Source organism: Notamacropus eugenii, chromosome 2, assembly GCF_028372415.1.
Source record: "Notamacropus eugenii isolate mMacEug1 chromosome 2, mMacEug1.pri_v2, whole genome shotgun sequence".
NCBI lineage: Eukaryota > Metazoa > Chordata > Mammalia > Diprotodontia > Macropodidae > Notamacropus > Notamacropus eugenii.
In genome coordinates this window covers 525345037-525366036 of record NC_092873.1, presented here as the reverse complement: position 1 = coordinate 525366036, position 21000 = coordinate 525345037, and the positions used below count along the sequence as shown (strand labels likewise).

The window sequence follows — 21000 nt, the reverse complement described above, 5'->3', positions numbered from 1 at the left end:
TCATAGAACTGTTGTGATAATCTGAGATAACATTTGTAAAGTGTAAAATATTCTGTAAATGCTAGCTATCACTACTGTCACCATCACCATTTACATTTCCCTGTGTTGTAATATCATTTTAGGTCTTTCCAGAAGCATACTCATAGCCTCAAGGTCATGACTAGTGCAGGTTTTCTTTTTTCCTTCAACTTCATTTCAAGTATTGCCCATCAATCTCAAGAGGTTTAGGCTGGCTAAGCCCATTCTTTAAAGGGTAGACTCAAACATGTAGTAAATCAACTTTTGATAATGGGGAAATGATTCCATAAACCAGGGGTGTCAAACTCCAGTAGGAACGGGGGCCCCTAAATGTATATAAAACTCTGCGGGCTGCAATTGATGTCCTGTTATATTTTTGTTTTATTAAACCTCTCACAACGACATTTAAATCTGGGTAGAAAGAATGCGTGTCACCTGTGCAGAACAAAGGCTCTGACAGGGTGCTTCTCTATGTCTGTTTCAGTTGGTTTCATGGAGAGAAGGAGAAGGTGGAGGAGGAGGTCATCAATCTGGGTGGTGATTTTTTCTGTTAATGTTATCTTTAGTGTAGCCTCTGCACAGAGAGCATGGTACTGGGCATCAGCCAATCACCAAGCATTCAATGAGCACCTACTACGTAGTAAGCACTGAAGAAACAAAGACAAGCCAGAGAATGGAGGCAAGAAGACCTTGGTTCTAGGACCACTTTGGACACATACTTGATGTTGGACTCTGGACAATAACTTATACTGTTAGTGTGCCAGGCAGTTCTCTAGCACTATAAGTCACAGAATGGTAATGACCAACATTGGTAGAGGGAATTGCCTCATTGGAATTTCCATTTCCTAATGAAATTACAAGTTCAGGGAGGAGGGAGAGAGGGAAAGGAGGAAGGGAGGAAGGAAGGAAAGGAGAGATGGAGGGAGGGAAGAACAAAAGGACAGTGGGAGAAAGAGAGGAAGTAAGAGAGAAAGGAAGGAAGGAAATAATTCTAGTACATAAAGACATTTATTAAATGTTTGTTAGATGAATGTATGTTAAATCACAAATGAATTTACTCTGGCGATTTGTTTTGGCCTTTCTTGCTTTCATCCTATGAACGTCTACCAGTCTTATTCCAATGTCTCACTGGGGCGTGGAGGTAACCCTTGGTTCTCAAAGCTATAGCAGTGAGTACAAATTTGGGCAGATTGTACCTAGCTAATCAGCCTTCAATTACAGACTGGTGAAGAAGTGTAGATGTGTTGTCTAAGGACCAGATTAGCTAAATTCAAAGGAGCTCACTGTTAATTTGGCTTCAGGGACTAAATAATTTAACCATGGGAACATTCAAAGGCTAGCATCTAATAAGAAGCATGAAGGTTGCTCTCTGGCCATGTGCCCACACTGAGGAAATCACATATCTTTCCAGTGCCAACAGATCTTTATGAACAAGGTACATTTTTAAAAAACCAGATATCAAAAGAGAGCTAATTGTTTTGCCATCAACTTGAAGCCTGACATGGCTTGGTGAGGGTGTTCTTAAATACTAACAGAAAGGATATCTCATGTGCATTTCCTACTTACTTACTAGAAATAAGTAATTTGACAAAAATAAACATTTTTTAGAGTTTTTCAAGTTAGATGTTTATCAAACCTCCAATGAGAAGTAGAGGTTTAATTTTTCCATGAAATTGCCCATTTTTATTTTCAGAAGTTTAATTGATATCCTTTGCTCAACTAGATTTGCTGAAGGCTCATTTAAATGATTTAAAAGACACTTTTCTCTTGTGAGTAACAGCAGAAGAGACCCATTTTCAAAGGCCACAGAGGCAAAGGTCTTCAGCCACAGCCTCAGGAAGGAGAAGAAAAGTTGCAAATGTTATTTCCAATGACTGAACCTGCATGTATCTGTCATCCAGGGTTATGTCTCTCTCCATACTTGAGAAGGCTTTGAAACCTAGGATCTTGAAAGATACCTACCTGACCAAACACAGGCTTGTGACTAAAGGAGAAAACTTGCAAGAGCTCTTGGGAGTCCGTGAAGTCCCTGGGGAGTTTATCGATGCATAGGCACTTAGAATGAATGAGATCGGTGGCCAGCTGATTCACATCCATCCACTGTGCAAAGAGTGTGAAACCTCCTAACTGTTTACCCAACAGTTCGGACCTAGCCTTAGCAGCAGAGTCTTTTTTCATATATTCTACAAATCCATAGCCCTTTGAATGGCCGGTGATTTCATTGTAGACCAAAAAGCACCTCTCAATATTGCCAAATGTTCGGACCAGTTCCTCAAATTCTTCTATTGTAAAAGAAGGTGGGAGGTTGGTGATGCAGAGCAAAGCATCTGTGGGCTGGAGCTGAACAGTTATCTCTTTTCCACGAAGAGAATATTGGTGAAATGTCTGGATGGCATTTTGGGCTTGTTCCCCATCCAATAAGGTAACAAAGGCTGAAAAAGACAAATCAATAAACATTTATTAAGTGCCTACTATATGCCAGGCATTGTGCTGACAGAGGCAAATCCCATCCATTTGTAGGCTACTCTTTTCATCTTAATTAACTGATCTCCAATTTAGTAAGCTCACAGAATTATAGTATCACAGTTCCAGAGGTAGAAGGGCCACTGGAAGTTATCTAGTCTAACTCCCTCATCTGACAGATGAGGAAACTGAGGCCTATACAGATGAAGCAACTGGCCCAAAGTCGCACAGGTAATGGATGTCAGAGATGAGAGCTGGACTCAAGTCCTCTGACTTTGGGTGCAGTGCCCTTCCTACAATGAAATAATACAAAGCTTCTAAAGTAGCCAAACTATGTGAATTGAGTTTTATTGCAGAGAATCCTTTGGCATCTTTGTTTCATTATGAGAAACTATATACTCTCCTCTGACCTTTAACCTTTAGTTGCCTCTAACCCCATAGTGACATCTGAGGTGGGTTTCAGGGTGGTGGTGGTCGTTTGGGGGTGTTGTTAGCATAGAAAATAATTAATGCTTTCAAAAACTCTACAGAAAACCTAGAGTATAAAAACTTCTATTCCTCTCAAAGTTCTATCTAAATGATATCTGTATTATTTCATTGTAGGAAGGGCACCCCCAAAATGTGCAGAAATAGCTTGACCCCACTCTATGCTAATCTGAACCAGAGACTAAACTGGTTAGTAACCAGAGTCTAAAAAATTGGCTCCCAATCTTATGGAAGCTTTAGATTAAAAAATAATAGGATAACTATCATCAAAAATAAGACCGAATAATTTTGTTGTAATGGTTCCAGACCAGAGATTTCCACAGCATAGAGAACTCCTCAAGAGGAGATTCCTTCTACTAATTCAGACCTACAACAAGTAACTGATTTGTCCAGGGTCCCATAGTCAGTGTCAGAGTTTTGTTTCTTTCAATTGTTTTCAGTTGTGTCTGACTCTTCCTGACCCCATTTGGGATTTTCTTGGCAAAGATACCAGAGTGATTTTCCATTTCCTTCTCCACCTCATTTTACAAATGAGGAAACTGAGGTAGACAGGGTTAAGTGACTTGCCCAGGGTCACACAGCTGCTAACTGAGGCTGGATTTGAACTCATGAAGATGAGTCTTCCTGATTCCAATCCATTGCACCACCTAGAAGCAGGCCTTCAATTACCGTCTGTCCCTAGGGGCAACTGGGTGACTTAATGGATAGAGCCTTAGATTTAGAGTCTAAAAGGTCCGAATTCAAATCCTGCCTCAGGCACTTACAAGCTGTGTCACCCTAAACTGTGTGACCTCAGTTTCCTCATCTGTAAAATGGAGATAATATTAGCATCTACTTCACAAGTTTGTTATGAAGATAAAATGAGCTAACATTCAAAACGCTTTGCAAACTTATCTTATTTACTAGAAATAAGCTATTTGAGAAAAACGAAAAAAAACCCATTTCTTTAGCAATCCCATTAAAGCCTTGATTTTTTTTAATGGAATCAAGCATTTCATTTTAAGGGCATGATGAAAAACACTGGAACATCAACAATTATTATAAGAGAATAGCAAGTTGATGAATTCAAGTCATCTGGTTTGGGTGAACCACTTCCTTCAGGCAAATAGGATTACGAAATCGTTGTCAGAGAGCATGGCAAAATTGTGGTAAACAGACGAGGAAGTGCAAAACTAGAGAAAGGTAAACTACCAGTTTAAAAAAAAAAAAGAGTTGGAGGGAAAAGAATATAATCTACCAACTCCAGGCTTGTGAGCTTGACCTCAATTCTTGGAACATTCTAGAACATTTTAGTGGCCCTCTCAGAGGAAGTAATGATTACTAAGAGCCAGCATGACATTTTCAAAGACAGTTCACGCCACACCAACCTTATTCCTTTTTTGATGTGATGACTAAATGAGCTGATCAGCTGGAGAGATAGCTGACCTAGATTTGAGCCAAGTATTTCATAAAGTAACTCAAGCTATTTGTCTAGAAAAAGCAGAACTGTGTAGATGACAGGATGATACAGTTCAATGGCTTTGGAAATGGTTGAGTGGCGGGCCTCAAAAAATAGCTATTAATGGCACAATGTTGACTTGGCAAGAAGTCTCCAGTGGAAGGCTCTAGGCATCTATGCTTGGTCTTGCAATGTTTTATTTTTAAATTTTGCCTCTAATTATTAATATGTGGGTTACTTGGACAGTCACCTACCTTCCCTAGGGATCCATTTCCTCATCTAAAAATTAGGGTTTGCCATTTCTTTCTCCAGTTCATTTTACAGAGGAGGAAACTGAGGCAAACTGAGTGAAGTAACTTGCTCAGTGTCACAAAACTAGTAAGTGTCTGAGACTGGACTTGAACTCAGGTCTTCCTGACTCCAGGAACTTTATCCACTGTGCCATCCGGCTGTCCCCAGGGATTTGGACTACATGATCTCTGAAGTCCCTTTAGACTCCAGATCTATGAGCAATAACTTGGATGTGGATGTTGGCATGCTCATTGAATCTGCAAGCATTCAAACTCTACTGCAGAGATTGCAATTCCAATGGGCTGCCAATGTTGTTCAAATGTCAAATGTATTTTTGCCTAAAGGACTATTTTACAGAGAACTTGCATAAGGTAAGCGCTTACATGGAGGCCAGATGAAGTGATACAAGGAAACTCTCAAGGTCTCTCTGAAGAACTTTGGGACTGATTATGTGACATGGGAGACACTGGCATAGGACCACCCAGCATGGCTTGCCAGAATCAGAGAAGGCATTGGGTTCTAGGAGTGAAGCATAACTGCAGTAGCTCAAAAGAAATGTTAGATGAACAAATTTAGAGACATATCTACTCCAAATGGTCATGTGAACTATTTGCACCCAATCTATGGCAGAGTCTTCCAAGATCAACCTGGTCTATTAGTCATAGTTGGACACATTGTACCTTGACTCCAACATAGTGATATTGTTCAGTTCTCTTAAAGAATGAAGGACAACAACCAACCAACCAACCAACCAACTAACAATCAGCTCTCTGGAAAAATTTTAATTTGAATTATCAACCATTTCTTAAGTCTAGAAAATAAAAAAATAAAATAAAGGATGACCAGATTTTTAGCATTTGCCAGTTTCCAAGGTGTAATTGTACACTCTGAGAATGTAGCAATTTGACTGGAGGTCTGACCTGGCCCCAATACACCCCTAGTTCCAGATGTACAAAAGTGGAATGAGGTAGAAGGTGGAGGGGGTTCTCCCTCATTGTATATATATCTTCAATCTGAGGCTGGAGGACTACATGCTAGATGTATTACACTGAGGATTCCTTTCAGGTATGGATTGGGACCCCTATTGCCCCTATCAACTTTAAAATTCTACAGTTCTACAATTCTGTAATTAAAAAATATATATATGCAATTTTTGCATTTTTTCACATTCTTTTTTTCTTTACTTTTGAGATCTAATTTCTCTCCCTCCTTCCAGCTCCTCCCCTACCCATTGAGAAGGCAAGCAATATGAAATCAATTATACATGTGAAATAATGTAAAAACCTATTTCCATATTAGCCACAGAGAACCCATACAGTTTCAGGCCTTACTGATTACTTAGTCCATTTTCACGCCAATGAAATCAAGGAGACTTTAGTTGTTGAAGTAGAATGTACTAAGAATGTGAAAAATGATATTAGGAAAACACTTTTGGGCAACAGGTTAATAACTGTTGAATCAGCTTTTCTTGGGAATCTGTTTCCAGGTCAATTCTGCCAAATCCTTCCTGGTTCATCCATTAGTTCATTCATTCATTCATTTGCCAACAATACATTAAGTGCCTACAATGTTCCAGGAACTGAAGATACAAAGACAAAAGTGAAAGTTCTTGCCTTCTAATGGGGTACAGGGAGGATAAAACACATGTCAATATAATATACAATTTAAATACAAGTAATTCCAAGCATTAGTTTTTCCATTTCCTATACATTTGAAATGTCAATTTTTTTTAGAAATAATGATCATGCTAGCACTGAGGGTGAACAAGTCAGTGTGTGAGGAGGGCTGAGGGAACCATGAGAACTCACTATTTTGTAAATAAAGTGTCTGCCTGTTTATTTATTTCCCTGTGAGAGGAAATAAATATACAGAACTCTTTGATTTCTGCACCAGAATCCCATTACAAATTGTAATTTTCTTACCATTTTTGCCACAGCTTTGTCTGCCATTAGACGGGCAAGTCTGATGCCAGGCCAATCTCAATATATTTTCTTGATCTTCCCTATTTCAATAGAATTCTTTCCTGAAACTCAGCCTCAGGAAGCTCTTCTTACAAGATTACAATTTCAAACAGTAAACATCTTTTGTCAGTTCACCTCTGAGTCATTTATTTCTTCTAATACCAGACCATTGAGAAGGGCGGAATAAAACTATTCAAAAAGTAGAAATATGTACATATTAACTTTCATAATTTAGGACCATAACTTTTTCTAAGTTTTAGAAATGATGAATGGACACCACAAAGCAAAACAAACAAATGAAAAACAACATGCCTCAGCATCTAGCACGATATCTGGCACATAACACGCCCTTAATAAATACCTGTTGACTGAGTGATTGAGTAAGTTAAAACAAAGAAGCCCAGAGTAACTTGAGGAAAGAGAAAGTCCTAACTCTCAGGAAAGTACAAAGATGTGCCATTTGAGGAAAGTATGGAAGGAAGAGCAATCAATCAACCAGCATTTATTTGGCAAGTACTATGTACTTGGCACTGGGCTGGGCATCACAGATATCCTAGATACAAAGACAAAATAAAATCTAGATGGCCATCTCTGATCTCAACGAAAAGCCATCCCGGGGAGAGATGACACTTATATATAAAAGCTGATAGAAAAGGGATAGAAGATAACTTGAAGGGGAAGGTACCAGCTAATAGTGGGGGATGTAGAGGGTCCTCTGAGGGTCATGTAGAAGGTGGCAGTTGAGTCTGAAAGGAATCCAGGAATAAGGATTGAGAGGGGCTGAGTGGAGGAGCGAGTGAATTCTAGTACAGGCAATGGTTTGTGAGAGCCTAAGGATACAGGTGTCCCGGCCTAATTGCCGTGGGCTTCCCAAGTCTTCTTACCTTAGTCTAGGTCTTCGGTGGCCAGCCAGATAAACGTATTGAGAGAAGAGACTTTCCAGAGTCAAACAAGGGTTAGGCTTTATTCAGGGTCTTGGTTACATGTCCATATGCAGGCGAGTTCTTCCCCAGGAGAAAGGGATCCCCCTCCTCCTTAAGGAGCAAGAATCACACAGCGAGAGGATGGAGGCAAAAGAGGGGAGGGACCCCCTCAGGCTTTCCTGCCCCCATTTAAGCTCTCCCAGTCACGCAGTTCGCACATGGATACCATGCCTGCTCTCAGCCCCTAGCTAATTAACAACAGGTATGCTCAGACCACGGACCAATCTCAAGGGTGGGATGCTCTCCCCAGCAAGTTTCCACTGAGAAGAGGTGGAGAAACAAGAAAGCTCGAGTCTCACTTCTCAATTTCCAGCTGTTCCCTGGGGGGCCTCATGAGAGCTCGCAATCAAGAAGCCCTCATTTTTACCTGCCCGAAACCTGTTCATGTGAGAACTGAGCTTACACCCCAACATACAGGTAATGGAATGGTATATTCAGGGAACGGTTGATAGTTCAGATGGGTGGAAGAGACAATATGTGAAGAGGAATAATGTGAAATAAATCTGGAAAGCTAGGTGGAAGCCAGATTATGAATGAATCTGAAACATCTCTTGCAACATTTCTTCCTTACATCTCCTTTCTATTCCCACTGCCAAGAACCTAGAAGAGGTTTCTAATACAACTTATTTTCTTTTTGTAATAGCATCTTTTAAAAATTAATTATTATAAAATATATAAATATATAATATTATACATTTTATTATAATTTTAACTCTTTTTAATTATATCAATTGATGTATTTTTCTACATTATCCTACTTTCCCCAGACTTTCTTTCTTCACCTTCCCCTTTCAGGAGCCATCCCATGTAATACATAATATTTTTCAAGGAGGAAAATAACACAATTGAATAATACATTGAAAAAGGCTGAGGATGTGTACAAAGCCTTTGTCAACCTTGTGAACCTTGCACCTCTGCAAAAGGGGCGGGGGAAGGAGGGAGCAGAGTTGCCTACCTTTATCTCTTCTTTTGAGCCATGCTTATTCTTTACAATTTTCTAGCATATACTTTTGATTTCCTTTTGTGGTTTCGTTTCTCTATTTGCATTGTTGTAGTCACTGTATCTATTGTCCTCTTAGTTCTGCCTATTTGAGTCTCCATTAGTTCACAAAACTCTTTCTATGCTTCTCCATTTTCATGACACACATCATTTCTTACAGCACAGGAATATTCCATTACATTCATATCCCACAATTTGGCTAGTCATTCCCTAGGTGATGGGCATCTACTTAGTTTCCAACTCTTTGCTATCACAAAAAAGCACCATTATTAATATTCTGGTGTCTATGGGGTTATTCTTCTTATTAATGGCTTCCTTGGAGTATAAGTAATGGAATCTCTTGGTATGAACACTTTAGCCACTTTATTCGCAAAATTGCAAACTTTCCAAAATGCTGCACCAATTTGCAGTTCCCCCAGCAATGCACTAGTGTGCCTATCTTCCCCCAACTGTTCAACCATGACTATTCCCAAATTTTATCCTCTTTGTCAATTTGCAGAGTGTGAGGTGAAACCCAACTTATTTTGATCTGTATTTCTCTTACGATGAGTAATTGGGAGTTTTCTTTCATGTGGTTGTTAATACTTTGTAATTCTTTTGAAACTGTTCATATCCATTTACCTTTTGAGAATGACTTTTAGTCTTCTATTTGTCTATTGTTTAGACATCCTGTATACCACACCATATCGGACAAATCTGATTCAAAAATTCTTTCCTCATTATTATGCTAGGTGCATCAATCTTATTTGTACAGAAGCTTTTCAATTTCATGTAATCAAAGTTATTATTTTATGTTCTGTAACTGCTGTTATCCTTGGTTTGGTTAAGAATCCACATCCTGCTCACAGATGAAAGAAAATATGACCTCTTTCTCCTCTAATTTTTAATTGTATGATTTTTAATAAACCACTTCATGTTTTGTGGAACATGGCAGAAGGTGTTGGTCTAGGCCTAATTTCTGCCAGATTGCTTTCCAGATTTCCCAACACTTTTTTTCAACTAGAGAGCTCTTTCTTAAGTAATTTATGTTTTCCAGTTTATTATGTTCCATTTTTTCTGATTCTGCCTTGTCTGCCCCGTTCCATTGATCTCTCTGTTTTTAACCAATACCAGATGGCTTTGATGCATTTTGAGATCTGAAAGTATTATTCCCTCATGTCTCCACCTACTTACCCCTGGAACTACTATTCCCTATCTATGCCTCTACTTCATTCACGAGTTCCCTTGATATTCTGAATATTTTATTTTTCCAAATTTTATTATGTTATAGTTCTGGAAATCTGTTATCCATCTGGTAATTTGATCATTACTGCATTAAAACTGTAATTTTGATAGGATTGTCCCTTTTATTATATTGAGATAGCCCAATAATGACCACTAAATATTCCTCCAGCTCTCTCAGTTGTTTGTTATTTCATTTTTTATTTTATTTTTTCTCAATTACATATAAACAAAAAATTTTAACATTCATTTAAATATTTTTTGAGTTTCATGTTCTCTCTCCTTCCCTCTCTCTTAATGCAGATTATACATGTGCGATCATGCAGAACACTTAATATCAGCCATATTGCAAAAGAAAATGCAGATTAAAAACCCCCACCAAAAACAAAACTGAGAATAATAAGGACAATGTTAAAAGTCTGCTTCAATCTGCACTCAGACTCCATCAGATCTTTCTCTGGAGGTGGATAGCACTTCTCATCACAAGTCCTTTGGAATTGTCTTGGATCATTATGTTGCAGAGAACAGCTGTCATTCATAGTTGATCATTATACCATATTGATGTTACTGTGTACAATGTTCTTCTGCTTCTGTTATTTCTTTAAGTATAATTTTGTATGTTTCAGTTGGTTTATTCCCTAGATACTTTACGTAATTTGTAGATATTTGGAATGGGATTTCCCTTTCTATCTCTGCCTCCTGAATTTGGCTATTATTATATAGAAATGCTGCTGATTTTAGAGTTTTTATTTTAGAACCAGCAATTTTACTATTAGAAGGGTGGGAGGAACAGGAAAGAGAGGGAGTTCTGCTCCCCTAATCTGTCAGAAGGCAATAGATACAGGACAGCCCCAAACTTTCTCCTCTCCTGACTACTACATGATGAGAAGGAGCTGTTGTTCAGCTCCCCAGCTCTGTTGAAAAGGAAGAGAGAGCCAAAGCGATTCAAGAATACTTATTACTTTTTTTGGTTAAGAAAATCTTTTTTTCCCCCAATTTTTAAATATTTTTAAAGTTCTGAGTTCCAAATTTTATCCTTCCTTGAGATGGTAAACCATTAGATATAGGTTATACATGTGCAATTATGTAAACCATTTCCATATTAGTCGTTTTGTACACGAAGACTCAAATAAAAGAAAACATCAGAAAAAGAAAGTGAAAAATAGTATGCTTCAGTCTGTATTCAATCAGTATCAGGTCTTTGGGAGCCAACAGTATGTTAGTCCTTTGGGATTACCTTGGATCACTGTATTGCTAAGAATAGTCAAGACAAAGAATACTTATTATTTCAAGTCCCACCAACCAACTGTTGCTAAATCCCTAGCTTCTCCTCATTGCCTTTAGGAGGCAATATCTTCCTCTCCCATTCAGTGCTCTCTTAGATAAAGAGGTGGTGGGTCTTCTCTACCTTTTTCCAAGGGACAAATCAGTTTAGAATCAAAAGTTCTGCCTTCTTCCTAAGAGAAAGACACCTCTTTCTCAACGAAGCCAATCTAACTTAGTTGATCACAGCCCACTGCCTTGGATGAAACTCAGTGAAGTCTTTTGCTCCCCATGCTCTATTCCATCAGCTAGAAGGTAACTTAATCAACACTTATTAATTACATTACTGACAAGGAAGGCTAAGTAGGCTGATGCGCATGAGCCATCAAAAGCTCCTATTATCTTCCAGGTCAAGTTCAAATTTCTTAGCTGTTTATAACATGACACTGCCATGCCTTTGCAGTCAAATCACAGAATCCTAGGATGAGAACTCGGAGAGACTTTAGAGGCCACAGAGTAGAATTTCCTCATTGTGCAGATGAAGAAACTGAGGCATAGACAGATTAAGTGAATTGCCGAGGGTTACCCAGCTGCTAAGTATCTGAGGCAGGATTTGAACTCAGGTCTTCCTGAAGGCCAGTGCAGTGCTCTACCTGCCCTGCCACCTAGTGACCTCTCTACTTTCTCTATGGCTCTAACAAGAATAGAGTTGGGGTGCCTCCATGCTTTTGTTCATGTACTTCCTTATTCCTAGAATGTCCATGTAGTAAAGTTTATTAATATCATTTTGCAATCTAGAAAACTGGCCTCAGAATATATTGGTACTGGACAAATTACTATGAGAAGAGATATACAGAATAAGGGAAAGGGCTGTATTGCCAAGGAATTAATTGTCAGCAGGAGTATTTAAGTATGGGTTGTTGGCATCCAAGGTGGGAATCTGGTCATGACTTCATCAGGTATTTAAGAGTCTCAGTTCTACTGAAATGAACAATCCTTTGTTAAATGTCTTCTGTAAGTACATTAGACCCTGTACTTGCTCTGGGACTAAAGACACCAAAACAAAAAAAGGAAAGTAGACCCTGTCCACAGGGAGCATCTAATCTATTCAATTAGGAAGGGGTTGGGGGTAGATTCATCATATACTTGAAAACCAAGTAATGCCAGAGAATCAGGAAAGACTTCACATTGCAGACCAGAATAAAGGCACCAGAAGTGGAGGTGAGGAAGGAATGAATGCTAGGCACTGGGGCCAGCCTGTGCAAAAACATAGAGACAGAGAATAATACATCAAGTTTAGCAGAACAACTACAGTCCTGTTTGCCTGGAACACAGAGAAAAGTAAGAAGCAGATTGTACAGGGTTGTAAAAATAAGTCTGAAGGGTTTGTGTTTCAATCTAGGAAACAGGGAGCTACTGAATATTTTTAAGTGAGGGAGTAACATGGCCAGCCTTGTGATTAAATAATATTAATTTGGCAGCTCTGTGGATGATAGAAGGGAGAGAAAAAGAGACATGAAAGAAGGAGAAGAATAAGGGGTTTATTAATCCAACAGTCATTAATGGAGACAATGAGTATAGCAAAGTCACAGGATATAAGATTAATTTACAAAAATCATTTGAATTCTTATTAATGAGAAACAAATGTCATGAAAATATCTTTAAAAACTCATTTGTAACAAAATCCATCATATATTTGGGAATTAAGGCCTAGAAATACACTAGCCTACATAAGAAAACTTAAAACTATAATGACTAAAATGAAGGAAGATCTAAACACCTGGAGGGACAATCAATGATCATGGATGGGTTAGATGAATATTGTAAAAAATAACAAGTCTTCAAATTAATTTATACATAATATAGTTATGTATATAATATGTAAAACAAGTCTCCAAATTAATTTATATATAATATAATTCTATATCATATAATATATTATAATTATATATAATTGTAACTAACATAATTATACATAATTTATATATTTAATGAAATGCCAATCAAAATATCAAGGGGGTTCTTTACAGAACTGGCTAAAATCATAATGAAATTTTAAAAGTAAAACAGTAAACATTATCAAGAAGCATGCTAGGAAATAAGCAAGCTATCCACAGAGTTATTCACTCCTAGATTTTAAAACCTATAGATAGCAGTTATTATCACAACTATCCAATGCTAGACAAAAATTAGATCGATGGAATAGAGTATCTATTCAACCAAATATATGCAAAAAATTCATATTTGATAAATCAAAAGAAAATGAAAACTAGGAAAAGGATTCTCTAATGAATGCACTTGAGAAAATTGATTAGCGATTTAGTAGAAAACTGTTTTAGATCATCACGCTGCACCATATGCTTTGGTAAATTTCAGTTGGATTTTAGACAAATATAAAAAGTAACTTTGAAAGGTTAAAATGAAGGAGACAAGAAATGAGGTGCTTAGTTAAATTTTGGAAGGAAAATAATTTTTCTCCTATTCAACAAAGAATTATTATGGATAAGAGAGATGCACTTGGCTATATTTGTTAATGTGTAGATAATAAAAACATATAAAAGTGAGTAAAAATAACATTGGGGAAAATACGTTGAATTTGAAGGATAAGAAACTGAAATCTAAAATACATAAATGGTTTAAAAATGTACAGAAGTAACATGAGGTTCATGTTGGATAATTGATCAAAAGCTATGAATAACCACTTGAAAAAAATATCCATTCTCAGGAGTAACAAAACACGAGTGAATTAAAACAACGTTTGTAGCACTCCCTTCATATCAGTGACATTGGCAAAAAATAATTATGTGCAACCAAAGTAATACTAGCTAGGCTCTGGAAAAGCAGTCGCATGTTCTCTGCTGCTGGAATGGAATGGAATGAGTAAAAAACAATTTATTAAGCATTTATTGTGGAACAAATATTGCACTAAGTGCTGGGGATACATAAGCAACAAGTAAGACAGTGCCTGCTTTTACAAGCAGCTTAGTTTCCACCAGGAAATGACAGAGGGAATGGTAGGTGGAGTCTTACCCAAAGTGATCAACAGTTTTTTCCAGGCAGGGGAGCATTGATTGGATTTGGGGCATTCCACATAGAGGTGGAAAGAGGGTTTGGTGGGGTGGCAGTGGGGTGGGAGCTGGGTAACAGATGCAGATCCAGTACAGTTGCCCGAAAAGAAGATCATCAAACTGAAGTGAATGAAAACTGGTAAAATGTTTGGATGACATATCTGCCAGTACAGACCAACAATGTGACAAAAACTATTTGACACAATGATCCCATGATTGTGAATATTCTGAAAGTGTTGTCAAAAACAAAATAAAAGGACCATCTGTTCAAAGATTTCATTGAAGCCTTCCCTGTAATTCTGACACTATTGTCACGGGACTGTGCGCTTCTATATTTGTCTTCAATTACCTGTTTTCTGTCTTCCATTTTTCATACTTTTAAAAAAAAATCTCCCTTATCTAGTAAGTTTCCTGTACAGCCAAGCTGGCCTCTGTCCACCTACTCCTTTCCCTCCATGGCATTATATGGGACCGAGCCGCCTGGGTTTGGCTGTTTCTAACCTCCTACTCCTTTTAAGTTAAGTTTTGTTTTAGATTTTAGGTATATGGGGTCCAATCTATCCTGTTTTGGAAATTAGCTTTCCTAGAATCTAGTGTACATTGTAGACTATGTTTGATATCACATCCCCCCTGCGCAGACTCTCTCTCTCTCTCTCTCTCTCTCTCTCTTTCTCCTATCACAAGTTTAAGATGGTATTGCCATTTTCTCCCAAGGTTCCTCTCATTTCGCACAATCACTTTCTCCTTCTTGGTTTTAATCAAGTCCCCTGTGCAGCCTATTCCACCCAATTCATAAGATAAAATGAATTAGCAATTGATCAAGCGACCTTTCAGCAGAAAGATCCCTTGCACGTACACAGAGCTGAGCCTTCTGATCACAATTTCATCACACCTTTGTACTAACTCGGTTATTTGCTTGAGGAATTCCCCATTCAGTTTGTCCTGCACAGACAGTCCATAATGCTCCAATGCTTACTCCAAAGCTTTCCACCATGCTAGGACCCTCAGGAAGGCAGATTTTCACAAACCAGCATTTCTTCTGAACTTTAAATACTACTCCATCACCCTTTTAACTGAATCTGTTTGGGAATAAATACTTTTCCACTATCATAATTCAGTCATGAGCTATTTCTCACCACGTCTCAGTGATATCCATGAAGCAGCATTAAAGGCACCTGCTTTATTCCTCCCTGATGGATTCCCTACCTCCATCCCCAAAGAAGCTATTTCAAACCTTCTCTTCCCTCCTCTAATCAACCACACTTACCCTCCTTTCTTTCTCAACGGAGTTTTTGTTTCACACTTTACTAAGAAAATGGAGGCTATCTTACTCAATGATGCTCTTTCCTCCCTCTCGCTTTATCTTAAACCCTTTGATGTCAGCCTCCACTCTCTCTTCTCTTTCCCCAGTCTCTGGTGAGGTGTCCTCCTTGCCAAGGCCAACACTTCTACATGTTCCTTTGATCTCTTCCCCTATTGTCTTTTTCAGGTGACTGGCCCCTGTCCAGAAAACTCCAGTTGTTCCTTACTGCCTATAGGATCAAATAAAAGCTCTTCTACTTCATTTTCAAGTCCCTTTACAGCTGCCCCCACCTATCTTCCCAGCCTCATTGTCTTCTGCTCCCCTTCTCCTACTCCCAAATCCAACCCAAATGGCCTTCTCTCTGCTCGGCACACAAGGCTCTCCAGACTCCATCAGTGTGCCTTGCGCTGGCTAACACAATTGCCTGGAAGGCTGCCCCTCCTCTTCTCCGGTTCTGTGAATCTATCCTTTCAAGAACTAGCTCAAACACCACCTTCTGTTTTCTCCCCTAGGGTTTATTTACAAGGGAAAAGAAAATATAGACGTTCAAAAATAGCATAGCAGGATAAAGATGTGTGAGATGCATGTATATTTGGAATGCACATATATGCACACATTATATGTGCATATAGTATAAATATACATGCATGTATGTATGTATGTGTATATGTGTATGCATGCATATAGTGCATGTCACATGTCCTGGTATGCTATTTTGGTGAGGGAGACAGACAATGGTTTCTTTTGCATCAGACTATCTCCTAGAATATCTTGCAATCTGCCCACCTGCTAATGTTAAACTGAGCTCAGCAGTCCATTCTATAGTCCTCTAAGCTAACTGGAAAATGTTCTGATGGTAAAGTGAGGGTTGGGTGCTTCACGTCCACGTAATATAGACAGACAGCTGTATAACAAAAAATGGTTGGACAATATATACCATGGATAGAGAGAAATTTTATCTGGGATCTGGCCCAAATGGTTTCTAAGGGAGATTTTGATTTCTATCTTTGTGGGGAACAAGAGAGGTACTCCTTCACACTCCTATTTATTAGATGGATAGGAGGCTAGAATTTTATCTACTACAGTCAAGTATTAGTAGCCTGTTGGTATTATGTCCTCTTTTAGGAGGGTATAATAAAAGCCACTTTTCCTGGTTGCTCCAAAGGGGAGAGTAACATACTCCTCTGTCAGTTTAGCTCCCTCTTACTGGTTACACAAAAAAACAACAATGAATAGTGCACAACAAATTTATTAAAACAAACAGTAAAACAAAAAATGAGGAAGTTATAAACTTTAGAGCAGACAAGGGCACATCCAAGAGTAAATAAATTCTGGGATAAGATAAAATCTCACCTCAACTGGGAAGAGAATAATCTCACCAGGAAAGTCTATTTTTATCACTCCCTAGGATTGTAGGTCCTGGAAATCAAGGGACATGTTGGGGAGGGAAATGCATTCTTCACATGTCCACAGTTCCAGAGGTTCCCACGGGACATTTTAAAGTCACAATACTTCTCTCTTTCCTTTCTGAAGTCTTTCCATAGAGAAACTGTTGTCACAAGTTTGAGGTCTCTCAGCCAATCAGGTGTCACTTCTCTCTCTGCACAGGAAGCACAAAGCAGCCCAGGGCTGTCCCCTCAGGGACCAACACTTCCTGATTCCCCTCAACTGCTAGCACCTTTCCCACCCTGAACTACCTTGTATTTATCTTTTGTCTGTATTTGCTGCTGCTGCTTAGTCATGACTAGCTCTTTGTGATCCCATTCAGGGTTTTCTTGGCAGATAGTTGACATTTCCTTCTCCAGCTCATTTTACAGATGAGGAAACTGAAGCAAATAAGGTTAAGTGACTTGCCCAAGGTCACACAGCTAGTAAGTGTCCCAGGGCAGATTCAAACTCAGGAAGTGTCTTCCTGGCTTCAGGTCCAGCGCTCTATCCACTGTGGGGCCTAGCTGTATTATATATATATATATGTCAATACTGTGTCCTCCAATAGAATGTGAACTCCTTGAGCAGGGATCATTTTATTCTTTGTATTTGGATTTCCAGTGCCTGGAATGGTGTCTGGCACCTAGCTGGTTGATTGTTCCTAGGCCAAGAGCCTCTCCATCCCTCATCTTGTTCAAATGCCATTCATTCTCCTACACACTCTTCTTAGCCAGCTGTCTACTTCTTATATCCTCCTTTCTCACCTATTGGTCCTTTCTTAAACAGCAGCAGCAAGGCCACTGAAGGCATCCGATTTCTTCCTAGAACTTCATATTTCCAAGAGATGCTTCCCATAATCTTTCTAGTGGCATGGTTTGTCCTCTTATGAATCACCATAAATGGGTACATCACAATTGACAAGACTTAGGAAATTCACAAGCCCAGAGACCAACAGAATCGGAGAATGATAAGAACTGAAAGAAACTTTATTGGAAAGAACGTTAGACGTCAGAGGTGAGATCCTGCCTCTGGCCATAAACCACCCACAGGACCTGCCAACATTTCTCGGGCCCTCACTTCCTTGCTTTAGAAATGGCAGGAGTACCTTGTGTTGTTCCAAGTACTGTAGAAAGAATCCAATGAGAGATGTCACGTGAAAGCTTGTTGAAAAGTATTAAGTACAAACAGACAGTGCCATCACCACACAATGGATGACTTCAACCCAGAGCAGACAGAAATAGGAGGAGAGGTCCAAGAACAAAGAATCCTGGGGACCCGGAGCATGTGCTTCACATGCAGTCCATGTGCTTGAGGAGAAGCTTGGAATCAAGGCCAAAGGTGCTTGTTGTCGACATTGGGACTTCTATGTTGTCTCCCCGATTAGAAAGAGAAGTTCCCTGAGATCCAGGCTGGTCTTTGCCCTGCTTGGCACTTAGCACTAAATCTGGCCCAGAGGAAGCAGTTAATAAACTCATGGGGATTGATCTGTTGGCTGAATACCCTCTGCCCCATAATGTCAGATCACCAGGACAGAAATGGGACCTTATCCAAACCTGGCACTTCCTCTATTGCATAGCTATCTTGTGCTTTAGATGGCAAACATTGAATGAATGAATGAATGGTCAAAAGCTTTAACCACATTCTCATGATCCTTTCATTGTACAGAAGAGTTTGTACTCTAAGACTCAGCAAATCCATAAATACCCCAGCCATAAAATGAGGGCAGTTAACACCATGGAGTCAGGGAGAAGTTGAGGTCAACTCTAGCCTCGGATACCTACCAGCTGTGTAACTTTGGGCAAGTTACTAACCCTCTGCCTGCCTCAGATTCCTCAACTGTAACATGGGGATAATAATAACACCTGCCACTAAGGGTTGTTTTAAGGATCAAATGAGATAATCTTTGTAAAGCATTTTCTAAACTTTAAAGGGTTACACAAATGGTAGCTATTATAAGATATGATGATAGAATTTTAGAGGTAGAAGGGAACTCACAAAGCATTTCACCTAAGTCCATTATATAAATGAGGTAATTGAAACACCTGGCCTTGGAACAGAGGAGGCAATGAATAACTGCTTACTGATCAACTTGTTAGTGCCCAAGGAAGTAGAAAGGGATGATCACAAAAATGCAGAAAAGCTCTTACCTGTTCTTTTGTTTCTGTCCACATAACAATACTTTAATTCATAGTCTTTCAGCAAATCATGAACCTCCTGAAAGAGACAAAAGGGTGAATATGTGACTGCATGAGTTTAAGATCAGCACCTGAAAACCTAGTCAGTCACTGGAGTGTCACAGAAGGGTAAGGTTCTGATCCCAAGCACAAGAGTCCTTAGGAAACTCCTAGCAGAGTCTATCCTTACCTCTTGCTTCATCTGACTTAATTATGGAAAGCAGCACTAACTCAAATATTAATAAGATGTGCACTTACTACTTAATAAAAATATTATTGAAGGGTATTAAAACAGTACAAAAAGTATTTCAATATTTATCTGTTTGAATGAAGGATAATGTACCATCAAAACCCAGTCCTGCAAACTGTTACATAAGAGAAGAAAGTTGAAAGGAAGAGAAAATTCACAGGCTGAAAACTTTATTTTGAAAGACAGGTTGTGAAATTCAGCAAGAAACTGATCTATCTTAAGCCCATGGTAATGGATAAGAATAGATGAGAATGATCTAGGAGTCAAAGAATCATCCAATATCTATCAAGTGCCTACTGCGTGCCAAGGACAGGGACGCAAATATAAAAGATGGCCCCTGACCACCAGCTTATATTCTACATCGGATGAGTTAACATTTGCTAAGTGCTTTGCTAACCTTAAAACTATAAATAAATGCTACCTAAAAAACTGAAAATAAGGAAGTCCAGAAGGCTATTAGCTAGTGATTTTGCATTCCCTTTGGGGGAGTAAACCCTAAGCATTTAGAACTGATTTTTTTCCAAAATATATTTGACAATTTGCAAGAAAGGTCTAGATACCCAAGAATTATTATTATATCTAAAGAAATATTACAAGAATTACTATTATGCCTAATGGATTATTACAAAAATTATTATTATACCTAAGAATTATTATTAAACCTTAAGAATTACAAGACTGTTCTTATACTTAAAAGTTCCTGGCTGTTTGGAGTATCTAAAAATCCTTTCAAGTCCCTTCTGACTCTGACATTCTGGGAGATCAGTTAATACTAGACCTAAATAGAAGGATGAGGATTTGGGTCCTTGTGAGCTTACATGTGTTCATGGGAATTAAGAAGAGTTACACCTTACTCTTATTAAGAAAGCCTACCACTTGCACGAGCCTCACAGGTGGTGGACCTTGCCAATCTGCTCATTCAATCAATCCACCTGATGTCTAGAGTAAAATGGTTTTGTCTGAAAGGGATCAGGTGTATCCTTTTAGTTAGATGGGCTAGAGTGTCTTATTTCCCTGGTTAACAGCTGTCAAATGCCAGTAAATAAAACATGATTCCATTCTCCACCTCATCAAGTATCTCTAAATTGATGAAGTTTGGTTACTGCTCTTCCATTATTCTGCTGACTCCTTCCACAACATCTCCTGCATCTGTCCTGTTATCCCCCTGAGACAGAACCTCCTGGATGGCTGCAGTACAGCTTAGGAACTGGGCTGCCCACCTTTCAACTTGTATCAGCCACCACAAGAGTTCTCTCCGTTCAGGCTTCAGGCAGCATGTTCCGCGGAAACCATGTTGGATTTGAAATCAGACGACCTGGGTGGCTTTGCCACTTACTAGTACATGTGGCCTTCGCGAGGTGCTTTCCTCTATGTTGCCATCTTGGTCTCCCTGCCTCCCCACTGCATCCATCCCATACAAGGCTCCCAAACTGGATTTCCTTAATTGCAGATCGTTCACTCAGCCACCTCCAGTGACACCCTACTGCCTCCAGCACTCCCCTGTTTAGCTTTTAAAGTCCTGTCCAGACTATCTTCCTAGTCACATGAGAGCTCTCTTCCATCTCTCATCCCCATGCCTTTGCAATGGTTATCTTCCAGTGCCTCAAATGCACTTTCTTGTGACCTCTGTTTCCCAGGGTCACTCTCTCCTTT

At 39.0% G+C, this 21000-nt stretch overlaps 1 protein-coding gene across 3 annotated transcripts in view; it reads right to left on the bottom strand.

Annotated features, from left to right (window-relative positions):
* The window catches only part of RAVER2 (ribonucleoprotein, PTB binding 2), a 100193-nt gene that overhangs the window by 38972 nt on the left and 40221 nt on the right, over window positions 1–21000 (bottom strand). For all 3 annotated transcript variants that reach the window (XM_072649742.1, XM_072649744.1, XM_072649745.1), the window contains exons 2-3: window positions 19071–19137; window positions 1981–2450 (exon numbers count right to left, since the gene is read on the bottom strand). In XM_072649742.1, coding sequence (XP_072505843.1) covers window positions 1981–2450; window positions 19071–19137 — 537 coding nt within the window. The remainder of the gene's footprint in view (window positions 1–1980; window positions 2451–19070; window positions 19138–21000) is intronic.